Source organism: Bombina bombina, chromosome 6, assembly GCF_027579735.1.
Source record: "Bombina bombina isolate aBomBom1 chromosome 6, aBomBom1.pri, whole genome shotgun sequence".
NCBI lineage: Eukaryota > Metazoa > Chordata > Amphibia > Anura > Bombinatoridae > Bombina > Bombina bombina.
The window spans coordinates 328,602,055-328,626,085 of record NC_069504.1 but is presented as its reverse complement, the minus strand read 5'-3'; the positions used below and the strand labels follow the sequence as shown (position 1 = coordinate 328,626,085).

General features: G+C 37.8%; 1 protein-coding gene across 1 annotated transcript in view; it reads left to right on the top strand.

Annotated features, from left to right (window-relative positions):
• Positions 1-24,031, top strand: part of CFAP54 (cilia and flagella associated protein 54) — a 901,430-nt gene that overhangs the window by 417,020 nt on the left and 460,379 nt on the right. The window contains exons 32-33 of the mRNA XM_053719246.1: positions 17,279-17,387; positions 19,187-19,293. Of these exons, the coding sequence (XP_053575221.1) occupies positions 17,279-17,387; positions 19,187-19,293 (216 nt within the window). The remainder of the gene's footprint in view (positions 1-17,278; positions 17,388-19,186; positions 19,294-24,031) is intronic.

Here is a 24,031-nt window from a genome sequence, read left to right as displayed (position 1 = left end):
TCAGGCTTGGGCAAGAGATGTTCAGGATCCTTGGGCGCTAGAAATAGTTTCTCAAGGTTATCTCCTGGAATTCAAGGAACTACCCCCAAGGGGAAGGTTCCACAGGTCTCAATTGTCTTCAGACCAAATAAAAAGACAGGCATTCTTACATTGTGTAGAAGACCTGTTAAAAATGGGAGTGATTCATCCTGTTCCATTAGGAGAACAAGGGATGGGGTTTTACTCCAATCTGTTCATAGTTCCCAAAAAAGAGGGAACGTTCAGGCCAATTTTGGATCTCAAGATCCTAAACAAATTTCTCAAGGTCCCATCGTTCAAGATGGAAACCATTCGGACAATTCTTCCTACCATCAAGGAAGGTCAATTCATGACCACGGTGGATTTAAAGGATGCGTATCTACATATTCCTATCCACAAGGAACATCATCGGTTCCTAAGATTCGCCTTTCTGGACAAGCATTACCAGTTTGTGGCACTTCCATTGGGACTAGCCACTGCTCCAAGAATTTTCACAAAGGTACTAGGGTCCCTTCTAGCGGTGCTAAGGCCAAGGGGCATTGCAGTAGTACCCTACTTGGACGACATACTGATTCAAGCGTCGTCTCTACCTCAAGCAAAGGCTCATACGGACATTGTCCTAGCCTTTCTCAGATCTCACGGGTGGAAAGTGAACGTAGAAAAAAGTTCTCTATTCCCGTCAACAAGAGTTCCCTTCTTGGGAACAATAATAGACTCCTTGGAAATGAAGATTTTTCTGACAGAAGCCAGAAAATCAAAACTTCTAAGCTCTTGTCAAGTACTTCATTCTGTTCTTCTTCCTTCCATAGCGCAGTGCATGGAAGTAATAGGTTTGATGGTTGCGGCAATGGACATAGTTCCTTTTGCGCAAATTCATCTAAGACCATTACAACTGTGCATGCTCAGACAGTGGAATGGGGATTATACAGATTTGTCCCCGACGATCCAAGTAGATCAGAGGACCAGAGATTCACTCCGTTGGTGGCTGACCCTGGACAACCTGTCCCAAGGGATGAGCTTCAGAAGACCAGAGTGGGTCATTGTAACGACCGACGCCAGCCTGGTGGGCTGGGGCGCGGTCTGGAAACACCTGAAAGCTCAGGGTCTATGGTCTCGGGAAGAATCTCTTCTCCCGATAAACATTCTGGAACTGAGAGCGATATTCAATGCTCTCAAGGCTTGGCCTCAACTAGCAAAGGCCAAATTCATAAGATTTCAATCAGACAACATGACGACTGTTGCATATATCAACCATCAGGGGGGAACAAGGAGTTCCCTGGCGATGGAAGAAGTGACCAAAGTAATTCAATGGGCGGAGCTTCACTCCTGCCACTTGTCTGCAATCCACATCCCAGGAGTGGAAAATTGGGAAGCGGATTTTCTGAGTCGTCAGACATTTCATCCGGGGGAGTGGGAACTCCATCCGGAAATCTTTGCCCAAATAACTCAATTATGGGGCTTTCCAGACATGGATCTGATGGCGTCTCGTCAGAACTTCAAGGTTCCTTGCTACGGGTCCAGATCCAGGGATCCCAAGGCGACTCTAGTAGATGCACTAGTAGCGCCCTGGACCTTCAACCTAGCTTATGTGTTCCCACCGTTTCCTCTCATTCCCAGGCTGGTAGCCAGGATCAATCAGGAGAGGGCTTCGGTGATCTTGATAGCTCCTGCGTGGCCACGCAGAACTTGGTATGCAGACCTGGTGAATATGTCATCGGCTCCACCATGGAAGCTACCGTTGAGACGGGACCTTCTTGTTCAAGGTCCGTTCGAACATCCGAATCTGGCATCACTCCAACTGACTGCTTGGAGATTGAACGCTTGATTTTATCAAAGCGTGGGTTCTCAGATTCTGTCATTGATACTCTTATTCAGGCTAGAAAGCCTGTAACTAGAAAAATTTACCATAAAATATGGAAAAAATATATCTGTTGGTGCGAATCAAAAGGATTCCCATGGAACAGGGTAAAAATTCCTAAGATTCTATCCTTTCTACAAGAGGGTTTGGAGAAAGGATTATCTGCAAGTTCTTTGAAGGGACAGATTTCTGCTTTATCTGTTTTACTTCACAAGAAGCTGGCGGCTGTGCCAGATGTTCAGGCTTTTGTTCAGGCTCTGGTTAGAATCAAGCCTGTCTACAAACCTTTGACTCCTCCTTGGAGTCTCAATTTAGTTCTTTCAGTTCTTCAAGGGGTTCCGTTTGAACCCTTACATTCCGTAGATATCAAGTTATTATCTTGGAAAGTTTTGTTTTTGGTTGCAATTTCTTCTGCTAGAAGAGTTTCAGAGTTATCTGCTCTGCAGTGTTCTCCTCCTTATCTGGTGTTCCATGCAGATAAGGTGGTTTTGCGTACTAAACCTGGTTTTCTTCCGAAAGTTGTTTCTAACAAAAATATTAACCAGGAGATAGTTGTGCCTTCTTTGTGTCCGAATCCAGTTTCAAAGAAGGAACGTTTGTTGCACAATTTGGATGTAGTTCGTGCTCTAAAGTTCTATTTAGAGGCTACAAAGGATTTCAGACAAACATCTTCCTTGTTTGTTGTTTATTCTGGTAAAAGGAGAGGTCAAAAAGCAACTTCTACCTCTCTCTCTTTTTGGCTTAAGAGCATCATCAGATTGGCTTATGAGACTGCCGGACGGCAGCCTCCTAAAAGAATCACAGCTCATTCCACTAGGGCTGTGGCTTCCACATGGGCCTTCAAGAACGAGGCTTCTGTTGATCAGATATGTAAGGCAGCGACTTGGTCTTCACTGCACACTTTTACCAAATTTTACAAATTTGATACTTTTGCTTCTTCTGAGGCTATTTTTGGGAGAAAGGTTTTGCAAGCCGTGGTGCCTTCCATCTAGGTGACCTGATTTGCTCCCTCCCATCATCCGTGTCCTAAAGCTTTGGTATTGGTTCCCACAAGTAAGGATGACGCCGTGGACCGGACACACCTATGTTGGAGAAAACAGAATTTATGTTTACCTGATAAATTACTTTCTCCAACGGTGTGTCCGGTCCACGGCCCGCCCTGTTTTTTTAATCAGGTCTGATGATTTATTTTCTCTAACTACAGTCACCACGGTATCATATGATTTCTCCTATGCAAATATTCCTCCTTTACGTCGGTCGAATGACTGGGGAAGGCGGAGCCTAGGAGGGATCATGTGACCAGCTTTGCTGGGCTCTTTGCCATTTCCTGTTGGGGAAGAGAATATCCCACAAGTAAGGATGACGCCGTGGACCGGACACACCGTTGGAGAAAGTAATTTATCAGGTAAACATAAATTCTGTTATTTCAGTTCTTTTGACAGACTTGCAGTTTAGCCAATCAGAGCGGTCTGCATGGTAAATTCATGTGCATGAGCTCAATGTTATCTATATGAAACACATGAACTAATGCCCTCTAGTGGTGAAAAACTATCAAAATGCATTTAGATTAGAGGCGGCCTTCAAGGTCTAAGAAATTAGCATATGAACCTCCTAGGTTTAGCTTTCAACTAATAATACCAAGAGAACAAAGCAAAATTGGTGATAAAAGTAAATTGGAAAGTTGTTTAAAATTACATGCCCTATCTGAATCATGAAAGTTTTTTTTGGACTTGACTGTCCCTTTAAGGATTTTACAGGCTCCTCCTTTTGAGCCTATACATTCTTTGGATATTAAACTAGTTTCTTGGGATGTGCTGTTTCTTTTGGCTGTCTTTTCTGCTAGAAGAGTTTCTGAGTTATCAGCTCTCTCTTGTGAGCCTCCTTATCTGATTTTCTATCAAGATAAAGCTGTTTTGCAGACTTAATTTAAATGTCTTCCTAAAGTTGTGAATTCTATCAACATTAGTAGAGAAGTTGTTGTTCCTTCTTTGTGTCCAATCCTAAGAATTCTCTGGAAAGATCTTTACATTCTTTGGATTTCAGAAAGACTTCTAGTCTATTTGTTGTTTTATCTGGTTCCAGGAAAGGTCAGAAAGCCTTTGCCATTTCTTTGGCATCTTGGTTAAAGCTTTTGATTCACAAGGCTTATTTGGAGGCGTGACAGTCTCCGCCAAAGAGAATTACAGCTCATTCTTCTAGATCAGTTGCCACTTCTTGGGCTTTTAAGAATGAAGCTTCAGTTGATCAGATTTGCAAAGCAGCAACATGGTTTTCTTTGCATACATGTACTAAATTTTACAATTTTTATGTATTTGCTTCTTTTGAAGCACTCTTTGGTAGAAAAGTTCTTCAGGCAGCTGTCTCAATTTGATTCTACTGCTTATGATTTAAGTTTTTTTTTAAGTTTATAAGAAAAATGTATCTATTGTTTGGATTTAATTTATCAGTGGAAATAGCTATTGTTATTTTATCCCTCCCTCTCTAGTGACTCTTCTGTGGACTTCCACATCTTGGATATTTTATCCCATACGTCACTAGCTCATGAACTCTTGCCACTTACATGAAAGAAAACATAATTTATGTAGGAACATACCTGATAAATTAATTTCTTTCATAGTGGCAAGAGTCCATGAGACCCACCCTTTTTTGTGGTGGTTATGATTTTTTTGTATAAAAGCACAATATTTTTTCAATTTCCTCTTTTTGTATGCTTTTTTACTCCTTTTTACTCCTTTTTACACCTCTCTATTTGGCTATTCGTTAAACAGAGGAATGAGTGTGGTGGGAGGTGTATTTATAAACATTTTGAGGTTTGGGAAACCCTTCTGGTAGGAATGTATATCCCATACGTCACTAGCTCATGGCCTCTTGCCACTATGAAAGAAATTAATTTATCAAGTAAGTTCTTACATAAATTATGTTATTTCACATTCCAATGTTCTCCACATACAAGAATATGTTCTATTCATTCATTAATAAATATTTCTATATATATATGTATAGATAATTATAGATATATATATATAGGAACATCTATTTAGAAATACATAGAACATATTCTGCTATGTGCAGAACATTGGAATGTGAAATATTTACAGTAAATACACAGTATAACACTTTACTAAAAATGTATATTGTGTAAATAGGATTTTTCTTTTTTTCGTCTACTTAACTGCAAAAGGCTACAATGCACTTATATATATGTCTATATATGTATACATATGTATTTATGTGTTTATATGTGTATATATGTCTGTGAATACATATATACACATATATATATATATATATATATATATATATATATATATATATATTGTGAACTATGTTGTTTGACTTAAATGTAACTTAAAATCTTCCTTCCATGATTCAGATAGATAATGCAAGTTTTCACTTTATTTCTATTATCAAATTTACTTATTTCTCATGATATTCTTTGTTGCAAAGAATACCTAGGTAGGTGGTATGCATGTGTCTGAGAATTATGGTGCCATTGACAAATGCCGTGCTGATAGGGTTCTGCCTGACATTTCTGCATGTGTGCTGCTGCACCCCCTTCTCTTGAGCAACTAATTGTGCAAGAGCAGGGCTGGTCAATCATCCAATTTGAGCTATTCAGGTGATTTAAAGGGACAGTCTAGGCCAAAATAAACTTTCATGATTCAGATAGAGCATGTCATTTTAAACAATTTTCCAATTTACTTTTATTACCAATTTTGCTTTGCTCTCTTGGTATTCTTAGTTGAAAGCTTAATCTAGGAGGTTCATATGCTAATTTCTTAGACCTTGAAGGCCACCTCTTTTCAGAATGCATTTGAACAGTTTTTCACCACTAGAGGGTGTTAGTTCACTTATTTCATATAGATAACACTGTGCTTGTGCACGTGAAGTTATCTGGGAGCAGGCAGTGATTGGCTAAACTGCAAGTCTGTCAAAAGAACTGAAATAAAGGGGCAGTTTGCAGAGGCTTAGATACAAGATAATCACAGAGGTTAAAAGTATATTATTATAACTGTGTTGGTTATGCAAAACTGGGGAATGGGTAATAAAGGGATTATCTATCTTTTAAAACAATTCTGGTGTAGACTGTCCCTTTAACTCACGCGAGACTGAAACACTGGAGTTAAAAAGTTGTGTTCACAGCTTCATAAATGGAACCTTATATATTAACAGTTTTCCAAGAATTCTTTTTACCAGTAGATGGCACAATGTAGAACACTGTTAAAAGCATTCTTTCAAAACGGCTGCTATTTAGTTCTCCAGGCATGTACACCCTATCTGAACCATGAAAAAAATGTTTGGGCTTCATGTATCTTTATCAAAGGATATTACCCTACTAAGGGCTAGATTACAAGTGGAGCACTAAATATCGCTTGTGTGCAAGCGATATTAGCGCTCCACTGAGTAATTAGCTTGCACTAGTATTAAAAGGAAAGCGAAATGCATTGTGACCTTGCGTTCGCATTGCTAGGAAGAATTGCGCTCACAAGAGCGTGCTTCCATATGCTCCAATGGGAGCCTCGTTCTGATGCCGTCAGAGACAGCACAGAACCTAAGCGTAGCGAAGGGGGTAAGTAGCACAGCGATTGCAGCATTTTTAAATATATATGCTTATATATATATATATATATATATATATATATATATATATATTTATGTGTTAATATGTGTATATACACATACAAACACATAAATATGTATGTATATAAGCATATATATATATATATATATATATATATATATATATATATTTACTGGGAACACACAGTTCCCAAAAACTGCAATGTAAAGGCAATTTTCAGCTGACGTTTTTTTTCTAACACCCCACTCCCGCCAACTTTAAAGCCCAAATACTGCCTAGTGCAGTTGTTTTTTATTTTTAAAATAAAAAAAGCTACATTTTTTTAATAAAAAACTACAATGCCCTCTATTTTGAGGGTATTTGGGGCACTTATAGAAAATTAATCTCTGGTAAAGTTTTTGAGTGCTAATTGTAATGGCCACTTGTAATGGCTGGTTATTTAATTTAGCGCCCCACTTGTAAACTAGCTCTAATTTTTAATATACCTCCTCATACAATCTAGAGGTGTCTATTCACTAACGGCTAGATTTAGAGTTCTGCGGCCAAAGGGGTGCGTTAACTATGCGTGTATTTTCCCCCCCGCACCTTTTAAATACCGCTGGTATTTAGAGTTCACAGAAGGGCTGCGTTAGACTCCAAAAAGGGAGCGTACAGGCATATTTACCGCCACTGCAACTCTAAATACCAGCGGTGCTTACGGACGCGGCCAGCTTCAAAAACGTGCTCGTGCACGATTCCCCCTAGGAAACAATGGGGCCGTTTGAGCTGAAAAAAACCTAACACCTGCAAAAAAGCAGCGTTCAGCTCCTAACGCAGCCCCATTGTTTCCTATGGGGAAACACTTCCTATGTCTGCACCTAACACCCTAACATGTACCCCGAGTCTAAACACCCCTAACCTTACACTTATTAACCCCTAATCTGCCGCCCCCGCTATAGCTGACCCCTGTATATTATTTTTAACCCCTAATCTGCCGCTCCGTACACCGCCGCAACCTACGTTATCCCTATGAACCCCTAATCTGCTGCCCCTAACACCGCCGACCCCTATATTATATTTATTAACCCCTAATCTGCCCCCCCCCAACGTCGCCGCTACCTACCTACAATTATTAACCCCTAATCTGCCGACCGGACCTCACTGCTACTCTAATAAATGTATTAACCCCTAAAGCTAAGTCTAACCCTAACACCCCCCTAAGTTAAATATAATTTTTATCTAACGAAATAAAATAAATCTTATTAAATAAATTATTCCTATTTAAAGCTAAATACTTACCTGTAAAATAAACCCTAATATAGCTACAATATAAATAATTATTATATTGTAGCTATGTTTAGGATTAATATTTATTTTACAGGCAACTTTGTATTTATTTTAACCAAGTACAATAGCTATTAAATAGTTAATAACTATTTAATAGCTACCTAGCTAAAATAATTACAAAATTACCTGTAAAATAAATCCTAACCTAAGTTACAATTAAACCTAACACTACACTAACAATAAATTAATTAAATAAACTACCTACAATTACCTACAATTATATCAACTAAACTAAATTACAAAAAAAAAACCAAACACTAAATTACAAAAAAAAAACAACACTAAATTACAAAAAATAAAAAAAGATTACAAGAATTTTAAACTAATTACACCTACTCTAAGCCCCCTAAAAAAATAACAAAGCCCCCCAAAATAAAAAAATGCCCTACCCTATTCTAAAATAAAAAGTTAAAGCTCTTTTACCTTACCAGCCCTTAAAAGAGCCTTTTGCGGGGCATGCCCCAAAGAATTCTGCTCTTTTGCCTGTAAAAAAAAACATACAATACCCCCCCCCACATTACAACCCACCACCCACATACCCCTAATCTAACCCAAACCCCCCTTAAATAAACCTAACACTAAGCCCCTGAAGATCTTCCTACCTTGTCTTCACCACGCCGGGTATCACCGATCCATCCAGAAGAGGCTCCGAAGTCTTCATCCAATCCGGGCGATGTCTTCATCCAAGCGGGGGCTGAAGAGGTCCATCATCCGGCTGAAGTCTTCATCCAAGCGAGGGCTGAAGAAGTCCATCATCCGGCTGAAGTCTTCATCCAAGCGGGGGCTGAAGAGGTCCATCATCCGGCTGAAGTCTTCATCCAAGCGGGGGCTGAAGAGGTCCATCATCCGGCTGAAGTCTTCTATCAAGCGGCATCTTCAATCTTCTTTCTTCCGGCTCCATCTTCATCCCGCCGACGCGGAACATCCTTCCTCCACGACGAACTCCCGACGAATGAAGGTTCCTTTAAGGGACGTCATCCAAGATGGCGTCCCTCGAATTCCGATTGGCTGATAGGATTCTATCAGCCAATCGGAATTAAGGTAGGAAAATTCTGATTGGCTGATTGAATCAGCCAATCAGATCCAAGTTCAATCCGATTGGCTGATTGGATCAGCCAATCAGATTGAGCTCGCATTCTATTGGCTGATCGGAACAGCCAATAGAATGCAAGCTCAATCTGATTGGCTGATTGGATCAGCCAATCAGATTGAACTTGAATCTGATTGGCTGATTCCATCAGCCAATCGGATTATTCCTACCTTAATTCCGATTGGCTGATAGAATCCTATCAGCCAATCGGAATTCGAGGGACGCTATCTTGGATGACGTCCCTTAAAGGAACCTTCATTCGTCGGGAGTTCGTTGTGGAGGAAGGATGTTCCGCGTCGGCGGGATGAAGATGGAGCCGAAAGAAAGAAGATTGAAGATGCCGCTTGATAGAAGACTTCACCCGGATGATGGACCTCTTCAGCCCCCGCTTGGATGAAGACTTCAGCCGGATGATGGACCTCTTCAGCCCCCGCTTGGATGAAGACATTGCCTGGATTGGATGAAGACTTCGGAGCCTCTTCTGGATGGATCGGTGATACCCGGCATGGTGATGACAAGGTAGGAAGATCTTCAGGGGCTTAGTGTTTTTTAAGGGGGGTTTGGGTTAGATTAGGGGTATGTGGGTGGTGGGTTGTAATGTTGGGGGGGGTATTGTATGGTTTTTTTTTACAGACAAAAGAGCAGAATTCTTTGGGGCATGCCCCGCAAAAGGCCCTTTAAAGGGCTGTTAAGGTAAAAGAGCTTTACAATTTTTATTTTAGAATAGGGTAGGGCATTTTTTTATTTTGGGGGGCTTTGTTATTTTATTAGGGGGCTTAGAGTAGGTGTAATTAGCTTAAAATTGTTGTAATATTTTTATAATGTTTGTAAATAATTTTTTTATTTTTTGTAACTTAGTTCTTTTTTTATTTTTTGTACTTTAGTTAGTGTATTTATTTGTATTTATTTGTAGGTATTTGTATTTAATTTATTTAATGATAGTGTAGTGTTAGGTTTAATTGTAACTTAGGTTAGGATTTATTTTACTGGTAATTTTGTATTTCTTTTAGCTAGGTAGTTATTAAATAGTTAATAACTATTTAATAGCTATTGTACCTAGTTAAAATAAATACAAAAAAGTGCTAGTGTATAATTAGTGCGCCAACGGTCTGAAAATCTACTGTCTGTATGACAGTGAGACACAATCACAGTGTTAAAAATCTAAATATATAACTATACGATACAAATCGTTATAGAAAAATACCCCAATCAAATTATATTGGGATACAAATGAGTTATTAAGAAACAAATAAATTCTTCTTAGATTGTAATAGTGATAACGTAATATAGTGGTGTCTTTGCAGCAAACACCCCAAAATATTAAGGTGATAAAACTGCAAGGCACTGTAAATAATAAACACAGCAATGTGGTAGAATTATAAAATAATATAGTGAAAAAGTCCCAATGACCAGAGTTCAAAGTGTTACATATATGATGGGCGTAATGTCCAAATCACAGTAGGCAGGCTCTTCTCCAAACGATCCCTGTTGGTGACCCAGGGGAGGATACTATATAGACAAAAAGATAAAAGAAGGCGCCAACATAGTGCGGTTACCAATGGGATGGAACACGCTTAGTAAATAATACCAGATACTCACAGGATGAAAGACACTTGAGAAGTGTCACAGGTGCCTCCTGGACTCTCAGAGTTGTCCAGCTAACTCCCACTCCACTGTGGTGGTAAGGTTCCGCTTGTCTCTATCGATTAGGATGGCTCCGCTGGTGGTTGTGGCTCCCAGCCAGTATTCCAATAGGACTCTCTTGCGGTTTCCCCAAATCCAGCTATCCAGTTAAAATCCGTGCTCTCCGATGAGAGATGAAACAGCAAGGATAAAAGTGGTTTGTGACGGTGGTAACAAACTACAATATTGCCATTAAAGATATCAGAAAAAGAAAGTTCGTGGCTGCAGTAATAAAATCAAAAAAAGACTTTATTTACACAACGTTTCTCGGTCTGTACGTGACCGTTTCCTCAGGTGCATAAGTGAATAATAAAACACATAAAAACCACGAACTTATATCAGTAGTACAGCGTCTCCAAATGCATACTGCGCATGTACGTGGGTGTGTCCCCATACTGGGAGTTCCATTGGCGTTAACTAACCAATGAGGTGCTTGTAATCACACACCTCCATAATTACGAGTGTAATGGGGAATTACTCAGTGTGGTTTTAACAAATAGCCCACACAGTTTAAAAGCCGCAACGGGCTATGATAATCAATAAATCTAATGAATAGATACAGTACAAGAAAAAATATTCTATAAAAAAATATATACATGTATATAAAAATATATATAAAAACATATCAATAAAATGTGTAAGTATACAAACTACCAGATCGGGCACACCCACTCGCTATGTATACAAACATACTATTACTAACGTTCATGGAGTCATTAACTCTTCATAAAATTAGTTCACATACAGATGGTTAATTCCATATATATAGGAGAGATCTTACATGTAAAATGCAAACTATGAATATTGTATCCTATATGTAAAAAATATATATAAAAAATACGTCTCTCCCCAAAGATACGATTGATTCCATAATTTGGTAAAAAATGACAGTATTAGATAAATCCATATTAGTCAACGTGATCAGAGAGAAAATTTCTTAACCATAGACAGAGTGATTAAAAAAACTTAGCTAGGGTGAATGAAAAGGATTTAGAACCAAATCCAACCTGACAGTCTAATTGATGGGACTTGTAATAACTGTGTTAGCTTATTAGTAGACATTAATCATGTTGTTTCTATAGGGTACCTAGACTAAAACTAATTATACTTATTTGGAGGTGCATGACGTGACATTCATAAAAATAGTAACGATATATTGTATATCAAAATACATTAAATTTTAAATTTTATAACCACATATACATGTTGAAGCTAGCAGGGGTCAAGAACCGAGCCCTACAAATCTAAATAAAAATACTAATTAAAATGACCTCGGATTAAGATACTGTGTGTTAGGGTTTGCTATATGTGGACTATAGTGTGATCACTTGATGATGTTCATTGTTCCTCATAATAGAGTGCTTATAATTATAGTAAAATTGTTAAACTAACATATACCTTATGTATTAGATGAAAAAGGTCAAATTAAAGCTAGATAGTAATCTCACATCGATGATGTTGGATATAAACAATAAGGTTATAATGTGTCTAGCAGTATAATAATCTCAGTGTGGGGCCTATATAACAGGGGTGGGTATTAAAGTCCTATATTGAACTAAATACAGAGTGACTCATAGTGGATCAGTTAGTTGAAGGCCGCCATATCAATATTAGCGTTTAGGCCGCCAGGGGACAGGGTGCGCATCTTCCAGATCCAAAAAGTCTCCCTTTGTCTTAAATGCAAATATCTGTTTCTACCCCATTTGGGGTACACTTGTTCTAGAGGGAATATGCTAAACACATTTGATGTATTAGTATGGCATGTATTAGCATGCCTAGGGACACTATGATTGGCAATGTTTTTACTGATATTCCTTAGATGCTCACCCCATCTTTTTTTGAGGGGTCTCGAGGTCCTACCCACGTACTGGACCCCACAGCTGCATTCTAACAAATAAACTACAAAGGCCGAATCACATGTGAAGTGTGTTTTAATATGAAATTTTTCCTTACTAATATAAGATGCAAATTCAGTTCTCTTGCTATTTGTGTATTGACATAATCCACAATTAGCTCTATTGCACTTAAAAAAACCTGGTTTGTCTAGGAACTTATTACCTCTTGTACTACTTAATTTACTCGTCAGTGATCTTTTCTTCATTACTATTTTACTCGGGGCTAGTAAATTCTTTAACGTGGGAGCTCGTCTAAAAGTACAGACAGGTGTATTTCCTATACTATCCCTCAGCAAAGGGTCCCCTGTCAAAATGTGCCAGTGTTTGCCTAATATAGTTTTAATTTTATTATGGTTGTTATTGAATTGTGTTATGAATCTGACTTTCTCACTCCCTTTAATAGAACCTCCAATAGGTATAGTCTCCTTATTCTTAACAAAAAAATCTTCTCTGCATTTATTTCTTGCTCTCTTGTAGCTAGTCTCAATAAGATCTGTGGGGTAATATTTCTCAACAAACCTTTTCTTTAAAATATTAGCTTGTATATCAAAACTGTCTAAATCTGTGCAATTCCTACGAATCCTACAGAATTGGTTGTAAGGGATATTGTTCTTCCACGGTAAGTGGTGGTTGCTTTTATAGTTCAAATAACTGTTAGCATCCACCGACTTAAAAAAAGTTTTGGTAGAGATGTTACCAACACTGTCCCATGTTAAAATGAGATCCAGAAATTCTATACTAATCGCATCTATTTTAGAAGTGAAATTCAGACCTAATGAATTGTTATTTAAACTATCCAAAAATTTCTGAGCCAATGAAATGTCCCCCTCCCAGATGAACAACAGGTCATCTATGAAGCGGCCATAGAAAACCAGGTTCGCCCCATATGAGGAAGGATATATATATTGTTCCTCAAAATATCCCATAAAGAGATTAGCAAAACTAACCTCATTGGTTAGTTAACGCCAATGGAACTCCCAGTATGGGGACACACCCACGTACATGCGCAGTATGCATTTGGAGACGCTGTACTACTGATATAAGTTCGTGGTTTTTATGTGTTTTATTATTCACTTATGCACCTGAGGAAACGGTCACGTACAGACCGAGAAACGTTGTGTAAATAAAGTCTTTTTTTGATTTTATTACTGCAGCCACGAACTTTCTTTTTCTGATATCTTTAATGGCAATATTGTAGTTTGTTACCACCGTCACAAACCACTTTTATCCTTGCTGTTTCATCTCTCATCGGAGAGCACGGATTTTAACTGGATAGCTGGATTTGGGGAAACCGCAAGAGAGTCCTATTGGAATACTGGCTGGGAGCCACAACCACCAGCGGAGCCATCCTAATCGATAGAGACAAGCGGAACCTTACCACCACAGTGGAGTGGGAGTTAGCTGGACAACTCTGAGAGTCCAGGAGGCACCTGTGACACTTCTCAAGTGTCTTTCATCCTGTGAGTATCTGGTATTATTTACTAAGCGTGTTCCATCCCATTGGTAACCGCACTATGTTGGCGCCTTCTTTTATCTTTTTGTCTATAAAATAAATACAAAGTTGCCTGTAAAATAAATATTAATCCTAAAATAGCTACAATATAATTATTTGTTATATTGTAGCTATATTAGGGTTTATTTTACAGGTAAGTATTTAGCTTTAAATAGGAATAATTTATTTAATAAGATTTATTTTATTTCGTTAGATAAAAATTATATTTAACTTAGGGGGGTGTTAGTGTTAGGGTTAGACTTAGCTTTAGGGGTTAATACATTTATTATAGTAGCGGTGAGGTCCGGTCGGCAGATTAGGGGTTAATAATTGTAGGTAGGTAGCGGCGACGTTGGGGGGGGGCAGATTAGGGGTTAATAAATATTATGTAGGTGTCGGCGGTGTTAGGGGCAGCAGATTAGGGGTACATATGGATAATGTAGGTGGCGGCGGTGTGCGGTCGGCAGATTAGGGGTTAACATTTTTTAATAGAGTGGCGGCGATGTGGGGGGGCCTCGGTTTAGGGGTACATAGGTAGTTTATGGGTGTTAGTGTACTTTAGAGCACAGTAGTTAAGAGCTTTATGAACCGGCGTTAGCCCAGAAAGCTCTTAACTCCTGGCTTTTCTCTGCGGCTGGAGTCTTGTCGTTAGATTTCTAACGCTCACTTCAGACAAGACTCTAAATACCGGCGTTAGAAAGATCCCATTGAAAAGATAGGATACGCAATTGGCGTAGGGGGATCTGCGGTATGGAAAAGTCGCGGCTGAAAAGTGAGCGTTAGACCCTTTCCTGACTGACTCTAAATACCAGCGGGCGGCCAAAACCAGCGTTAGGACCCCCTAACGCTGGTTTTGACGGCTAACACAGAACTCTAAATCTAGGCGTAAGTTTGGAGAGACTAACAAAGTAAAATGCAATCACAGAGCTTATCTAAGGCTAAGAATGCCAAAATGTTTCTTATTAAAACAAACAGACTGATATTCCTTATGACAGCACCCAGAGGGGTCCATTTATTAAAAGCCATGCAGAGAAGGTTTGCTCCTATGAACGACAGGGGCACAAGCCATTGCTTGTGTAATACTGTGATTGGACACCAGCGAGCAGGACTTGTCAATCATTCAGATCAGATTTAGGCGGGGGAGATTTTTTTAAAAATGTTTCCAATTTACTTTACTATTTTTACATTTGCGTGGTTCTCATGTTGTTCTATGCTGAAGAGATATTTAGATAGGTAGCATGCACTTGTCTGGAGCACAACATGACAGGAAATAGTGCTGCCATCTAGTGCTCTTGCTAATATATAACATTGTTGCAAAACTGCTGCCATATAGTGCAGCAGACACGTGCACACTCCTAAATTTACCTTCCTGATTTTCAACAAAGTATACCAAGAAATTGAAGAAAATTTGATAATAGAAGTAAATTGGAACGTTTTTGAACCATGAAAGAAAATTCTTGGGCTTTATGTCCCTTTAAGACCACAGCTACTAAAAAGTGTTTAAGGCTCACTCGCCCCAATTTTTTTTTTAATATTGGGGAAAGCAAAAGAAAAAAAGTATTATGGTAATTTGGGGAGTTAGAGTCATGGTGATCGGATATAGCAAATTCAAGTTACTTTGCTAGTCATAATATTTGAAAGGCAACAAACTTATCTTCCGAATTTAGGCTCTCATTCAAATACAAAAATCAGGAAAATTCCAGGTTTCAGCTCTCTTAAATCTTATAATTAAGACCTTTGTGTAGTATTGCAATCATTTGAATACTAGCCGAGTGTGAAGATTTCCTAAATACATTAACATCTCACTTGCTGCAGTTGTTTTCAAATCTCCCTCACCACTTCCCTTTGTTTTGCGGTGCCAATCTGGACTTGTTAATGGAGTAGAAAAAGCTTTCTTGTAAATGAATTTCTTTTTGCAATCTCTTACTAGACTTGTGATGTCAGCACTGCACTTCCAGTTCTGAGAATTGGGAAAACCCAAGAACTATATTGCAACTTTTTTTTGTTACACATAATTAGTTTGTAACAAAGGGTTTATTGGTCTTTAAAAGAAACCCCCTTCCCCCTCGTTTCAACCTTTCTGCAAAATGAAGAGCTCCTGGCTCAGGTGGTTGAGTCCTTTTTCGTGCTGAGATTGTATGCAATGCAGTGCAGATCTACATGATCTTTCACATTGTGTATATTGCATATCAGATGATATCACTGAAAGAAGTCTAATGTGCATATTGGTTCCTATATATTTGAGTCTTAGTGGAAGAGTATTTGCAGAATTCTTCCAATCTATTCTAACTTTGGATTGTTGTGCTTGTCGCGTTAGAGCGAGAGCTAAAACTGTTTACTTTCAACTCGTAATACGAGTGCAACCCGGCAAGCGCAAAAATCTTACTTCTAGTGCAATTAACGCTCAAGCGGAAGTGTTGATTTGCGCTCCGCTTGTAATCTGGCCCATAGTGGGCTCTGTATATTTGTCAAAATGTAACCTTCATTTGTGTATGTGTGTTTTTAAATACAGATGGGATATAGAAAACATATGAAACCCAAAAATGTTCTTTTGTGATTCAGACAGAGCATACAATTTTTAAAAAAAGTTTCCAATTTACTTCTATTATCAAATTTGCTTTTTTATCATGTTGTCTGCGTTGAAGAGATACCTAGATGGGAGCACTACATTGCAGAAAATAGTGCTACAAAAGGTTAATATTCTTGCAAAACTGTTGCCATATAGTGCTCCAGAAATTGGCCTGCCCCTAAGCATACACCCCTGCTTTTCAACAAACGTTGCCAAGAGAACGAAGAAAAATTGGTAATAAAAGTAAATTAGAAAGTTGTTTAAAATCGCAGTGCTCTATCTGAATTGTAAACATTTTTGGATTTCATATTTCTTTAAGTTTAAAAGTGAATTTGTTACATAAGTAATCTTATCAATCTGTTTAGCATTTTACTTGGCAGTTGCTGATATTATCAAACCAATAAATAAGAAGAAACAGAATCCAACTGTACTCATTGGCTGCTAGAAAATGCAGTGTCTCTTTGCCATGCAAAGTGTTGTCGAGGGGTTAATAGGAATTTCCATAAACCTATCATCATGGGTTTGTAATTTAACTTGTAAACACCAGTAAAATATTTGTCTTTTAAAAAGGACTAATCAGATTGAATCTGCTTCAGTGAATCACCTGCCATTTTATAATCACACAGAGCAATAGCAAAATTGTAGCCATCTGCTTATTGAGACTTTCTACCTTCAGATGTTTAGAGCACATTGTGTTAGAAGTTTGTTTTGTTGTTGCTTAAACCATAGACGTTATTAATTGTTGTTTTATTTTCTGTGATTAAGGAGAGATGCAACAAATCTGGGCAAAAGTGCTGCTGCCGATGATGCCGATGTGACAGTAGCAGATGATACTTTTAAGAGATACACAGCAGGACTGGTTAAATACCAAAAGGTAAGAATGAACAAATATTCTAATATTCCTGGTAAAAGTATTTTTCAATAACTGCCTGAATTAACGCCTGATACAGAGGCCTATTTATTAAAGGTCTTGCAGACCTGATCCGACAGTGCGGATCCGGTCCGACAGACCTCGTGAATGAGGAGAGTAATACGCTCCCCGTATTCAGCATTGCACCAGCAGCTCTTGTGAGCTGCTGGTGCAACGCCGCCCCCTGAAGATTTGCGGCCAATAGACCGCCGGCAGGGGGTGTCAGTCAACGTGATCGTACTCGATCGGGTTGAATTGTGACGGGTTATGGAGCACACGGGTTATGGAGCACACGGGTTCTCAAGCTCCAATCGGAGCTTGATAAATGGGCCTCATAGAGTAAATAGGACTGAGACTATGGGGCCTATTTATCAAAGGTCTTGCAGACCTGATCCGACAGTGCGGATCAGGTCCGCAAGACCTCGCTGAATGCGGAGAGCAATACGCTCTCCGTATTCAGCATTGCACCAGCAGCTCTTGTGAGCTGCTGGTGCAACGCCACCCCTTGCAGACTCGTGGCCAATCGGCCGACAGCAGGGAGGTGTCAATCAACCCAATCGTACTCGATCGGGTTGAATTGTGGCGATTCCTGTCCGCGTGCTCAGAGCAGGATGACAGCTTATGGAGCAGCAGTCTTTAGACCGCTGCTTCATAACTGCTGTTTCTGGCGAGTCTGAAAACAAAGAATAACAAGAAAACAAAGATACTTAGATAATAGAAGTAAATTGTAAAGTTGATTAAAATTGCACGCTCTATCTGAATCATGAAAAAAAGACAAATTGGGTTTCATGTCCCTTTAAGCTTATGTGCTTTTCTTAATAAAATAGGAATGGATACAGCACCCACCACTCACTAGTGCACGGAGAGGGCTGACCAAGCCCAGACGATTCAAGCAAAAGAAGGTAGTCTCCAGCAGTGAGCAAAGTGACTTTTTATTTTTAAACACAGGTCAAATACAGCAACGTTTCGGGCTAACAATAAGCCCTTTCTTATTGGCTTGAGAAAGGGCTTATTGTTAGCCTGAAACGTTGCTGTATTTGACCTGTGTTTAAAAATAAAAAGTCACTTTGCTCACTGCTGGAGACTACCTTCTTTTGCTTTTCTTATTAAATACAGTGATGCCTCTGTACGGATCTACTAGGCAATGAGTAGAGGTTTAACAGTAATTAAGATAACTATCTATAAAGACTACTTGACATCTCTATGGTAGCCTACTGAAGTGTAAGCAAGTAAAAGGTTCACTAAATTTGTTGAACTAAAGTTAATATAGGAATGGAGTAATGTCTGACTACAGAGTATTCTGATTGTTTAGTGAATTTAGACCTGTGTGTCTGAGAAAAATATTCCCAGGATTGTGAATTCTTATAGTGACACATACTGATTTTTAATACCATTACTTTTGCCATGCTTCCTTATTGCTGCAACTGGATACCTTAAAGGGACACCATGCTTTAAATTATTATATCTACCATATATAAAGAGCAGACTTTAAACATATTGCCATGTTTTTTGCCTGAAAAAAAATAAAGTAAAAGCTGTTTATATGTGAATTAAAACAAATGTACCAGTCTCATCACCTTATACTGGAAGTATTTCCTACAACTATATTAATTTTAATTTATCATTGAATAAAACTTTTCACATTATTTTAATTCATTTAATTGGAGTAGTTAATATGTTTTAGCCTCTCTCATCTAAAACTTATAGACTCATATATGTTTGACATAAGTTATCTAGACCTACATATATTTTTTATATTTAAGGATGAAAAGCTTTCAAAAGCGAAGCAAATAAAACAGCATGAGATCTCAACAAAAAACAAGGAAAGAGTTAAAAAGCAGCAAAAAATGAAAACTTCAGAACAGCTAAGGTCTTGTTACTCTCCCAGAAATACGACTTTAACTAACAGGTTTTTAACGTCATTTGAGCAAGTTACCTTTCCCTGTAAAATACTCATTTAATATAAAAAGGACCTGAAACTCACATATATGCAAAATGAAAAGCTATTTGTTTTGTTTAAATTTCTTGCCTTTTCTGGAAAGTCTATTGTTTCCACCCCCCCCCGCCCCCAGAGAGCCCTAAACCACCTACATGCTGCATATTGATTGGTTGATATGTGCAGGAGCTCATTTACGTGTCCCTAATTGGTCACAGCAAAGAAAGTGATAAACAATATTTAAGAGGCTTTTCAATGGGTGTTAATTGGAACTGCAAAACAATACATACTTTTCTATTAAAATGATTTTAAAACATTTATTTTGTTTCCAAGTATGTTGCAATGCAGTTAACTTATTTTTAATGCATAAATAAAAATAACTTCAATGCCCCTTTATATTTATCTTGTAACTAACTATGCAATGAAGATGTTTTGGCACACATATATTTAATACAAAGATTTGGTATGTGTAATACAGACCTTATATCACTTACTAGATAAGCATATTGCTACTTCATTCAGCCCTATTTGGAGTATTTCAGCCTAAGAGCTGTAATAGCCTCTCCAGTTCTTGTGGTGTCTTTTACTAAAGCTCTTTCATCCCAGGAATAACAATGGAATTGGTGTTATTTTACATTACAAACCACTTTAATTTATTGGGAAGGTGTTGCTAAGTATTGTAATATGGAGAGAGTATCAGTGTGCTTGTTTTGCAGTTTTATACTAGGTGCGGCTTTGGTTACATGGACACCTTGTGATTGCAATGTAAAATGTTTAATGAAAATTTTGAACTATGAAAATTGGGGTTTATCCAATTTTAGCATTTCAAGGGCTAGATTACAAGTGGCGCTGTATTTTTTTTTTTTGCGATTGCGAAACCTCCACTAGAGTTAAGCTTTTTGCGCTAGTCTGGTTGCGTTTGTATTACAAATTTTAACAAAATTATTTCGCGCAAGCAGTAACCAAAATTGCGCTTAAAGTTGAAAATCACGTTTTTACATTCCCCCATAGAAGTCAATGGAGAGAAAAAAGTGGGGGGAAAAAGCCACCCACTCTCACGCAAACACTATAGCATTTTCGCAATTGCGCTAATCCAACATGAAAATATTAATATTTCATATTCCAATATTCTTAACATAACGGAATATGGATTGAAGCTTATCGTGATTTCATTCAGCGCAATTAAAAATGCTTGCGAAAAGATGATATCGCTTGTGCAAAGCCGTTTTTTTAACCTTACTTGTAATCTAGCCCCAAGTGTTCACTGCAGGCTTGACAACCCAATTCCTGCTACTTATCTGTCCCTAACTGGCCTAATCAGAGGTGATAAGATAAGATACTGAAAAACTATGCAACTTTTGCTAATAAAAATCACATGGCCAATCCATATTTGCTATAGTAATAAGTTTTGATTTGCTTCCTCAAAAGCAAATGCTGGGTAGGGTAAGTTTAGCCATTGAAAACTAGTTGCAGCTAAAGATGTGTTCAATTATGTATTCAGAATGTTTTAACACTAGACTGGTATGTTAATTTATTGCAATATTACATAAAAGTCTTGAATTTACAAGATGTTTATGTCCCTTTAAAATATTTTTTAGATATTCATAAAAAGTGTCAGCATTTAAAGGGACATGAAACCTACATTTTTTCTTTCATGATTTAGAAAGAGCATGCAATTTTAAACAACTTTCTAGTTAACTTCTATTATCTAATTTGTTTTATTCTCTTGATATTCTTTGCTGAAAAGCATATCTAGATAGGCTCAGTAGCTGTTGATTAGTTCCTGCACCTAGACGCCTTGTGTGATTGGCTCATCTATGTGCATTGCTTTTTCTTCAAATAAGAATATCTAAATAATGAAGCAAAATAAATAATAGAAGTAAATTGTAATGTTGTTTAAATTTGTATTCTCTATCTGAATAATGAAAGGAAATTTTAGGGTTTGGTGTCCCTTTAAGTATTTAAATACTGAAAGAGCTACACTCAATAGAAATGTTTTAAACACAGTTATTGGGTGGGAAAGACAGGGTTGCGTAGGGATGGCAATGATTACCATGTAACAATATGAAGGCAGATGTAAAATATAAAGAAGTGATAGCTACTGCAGTTCTAGCCAATGCTGCCCCCATTACAATCTCCATGTGAAAACGTCTTATTCACGTTTGGGTGATTTTCTTAGAAGAGCTATTATTTGAATTTAGTAAAACCTTTTGAAATGTGTAAATATAATAGTACATTTTTAGATAAACCCTCAACAACTATAAGAAGCCTGCATATCGTTAGGTTTTTAAGAGGATTTTGCACAGGTTTTCACATATCTTTACGGAAACACGATACATTGTACGGCCAACAAGAAAGCAAAACATGATAATGACAGCTAAATTGGTTTAAATTGCACGTTTTTTATTCAACATAATTTCATTATACATGTGCAGTTAACGATTTCATATCGTTTTGGTTGTTTTTAGGAATAACTTTTTTCTTTTCAAAATACTGTATCAAAAATGGAAGTGCACACAGCAGAGTTTACAAAACCTAACCCACCTGTACATCTGTTCCTAAATGGATTCAGCATGGGTTTTTAAAGCTGAAGCCACTAAAAATATTTCAGCAAACAATGTGTGGAATTGAGAGGGTTCCCACTGGGTGTGTATTAATTTATTGTAACACTGCAAAAAAGTCTTGTAAATGATAAGGTCCCTTTTATGTCCCTTTTAATTGAGATCTTAAATGAACATGAAAAGTGCAAGCTTAATAGTTTAAAAGTGTGAACTAAGCATGTGCAAAAACATTACCAGGGTAAAGCAAACGGCCAAAATATGCCACTTTAAACAGTGTTTTAAGAGGTTAAAGTGTTTAAACTTGAAAAGGATTAAATGGGCTATTTTTAGAATGTTTTAAATGAAGTAAGATTTAAATATTAAAAACCACACAAAAGACCATGTGAATCCCTATGCATAGCAATTCTGATGGACTAGAATGGGGTCCGGTGAAGAAAAACTCATTTAAAGTTTTTCACATTTTATAAAAAAAGAAATTGTCTTTAGTGAAAAATATGTGTTGGTAAGGTTGATCCCATTGCTTTAAGCAAAACAGGTAACTGCACTCTTCCCATATGCATGTTAGTTGTCACTTTCCATTTGTTTGAACTTTCTATTTAAACATAACTGCCTATTTCTAGGGGGATGCAGGTAATACATTAGTTTATTTTGTGAAATCTAGATGATTCATATATTGTACTTCCCTCTAGTTTGTAACATTAGTTATGTATTTAAAAATTTAAATTGTGAAACTTACAGAAATGTGTGTGATATGTTTTTTTGTGTTTGTACTGTGAAATAACGCTGATTCATTTTGCAGATAATTTATTTAGTAATAAATTCCCTTTATTTCTTAAAATGTGAAAAACAATTGTACTTTCTTCCAAACATTATTACAACATATGAAACTGGAGATAATTCATTAGTAATATGTTAAAATAAAACCAAATCTTATAGAAAGTTAGAAACTTTAAACAACATTTGGACTGGAAATGTAATCTTCCCATTTACTCATACACATTCCAGAAAATCATATTTTCTGGACCCATTATAGCTCTGACTTCTCTTTATTTCTTGTAGTGAACTGCAAGGGTCTATTAGTGTCTCTTTGGCAAGCATTTGGTTGACTCTTATCGTTACCATGTCCGTAGTCTGTAACTCTCATGCCATTACAATCATGACTACAGTAAGATCTGGGACCAAAAGCCTAAGATGTCTAAATGCTGTCTTTCATCATAGTATGTACCTCATTCCAGATTTTTATTTATAGTACTTTATTCCATAATATTGCCACTATGTTTACATACTTGCTAACCTTTTCCGTAATTTGGCTAGACATGGGGAATCCATTTTCTTTAATTTTGACCACTTAGCAGCTGTGCATATTCACTCTTTACCTACATGATGTTATTTTCTTTGATTTTGTGTGGGGATTTTTAATTGTTTTTTTGGTTCAGAAGTCTTCCTCAAACAGAATATCTAAGTCATCTTGTGGTCTGTTGGACATTTCTATCCTGAAACATCTTCAATATGCTGATGTCATCTGCATCCTCTGATAATAATAGGTTAGATCATTCAGACAAGAGCTCCCTGAGATTAGGATAAGCTTGTACTTGCATTTCTTTGTAATGCATTCGGTACTAAACTTTTCAGTATTCAATCTCTCAGCTCTGCTTTAATACTTTGTACTTTCACTTACTCAAACTCTATTTCCATCTAAAGGGGAGGAGAGTCCACAGCTTCATTCATTACTGTTGGGAATTAAGAACCTGGCCACCAGGAGGAGGCAAAGACACCCCAGCGAAAAACTTAAATACCTCCCCCACTTCCCTCATCCCCCAGTCATTCTTTGCCTTTCGTCACAGGAGGACGGCAAAGAAGTGCCGAAGATCAGATTAGTCTCTTATGGAGGGTAGTACTCTTCGCATTGGGACTGGAGTTTTAAGTAGTCCTGTCAGCCTCTCAGTGAGAGCCTTCGCGAAAGTTAGAGTACGGAGATGCAGGGAGAGTCTTTCTGCGAAACCATCCCGACTCATGTTAACAGCTCCACAAGCAATCAGCGTTGACGAGTTTCGCTGCCTGCTTTTTACACTCAAGTTCATGTCAGGAGCGAGGCTACTTACCTGTCACAC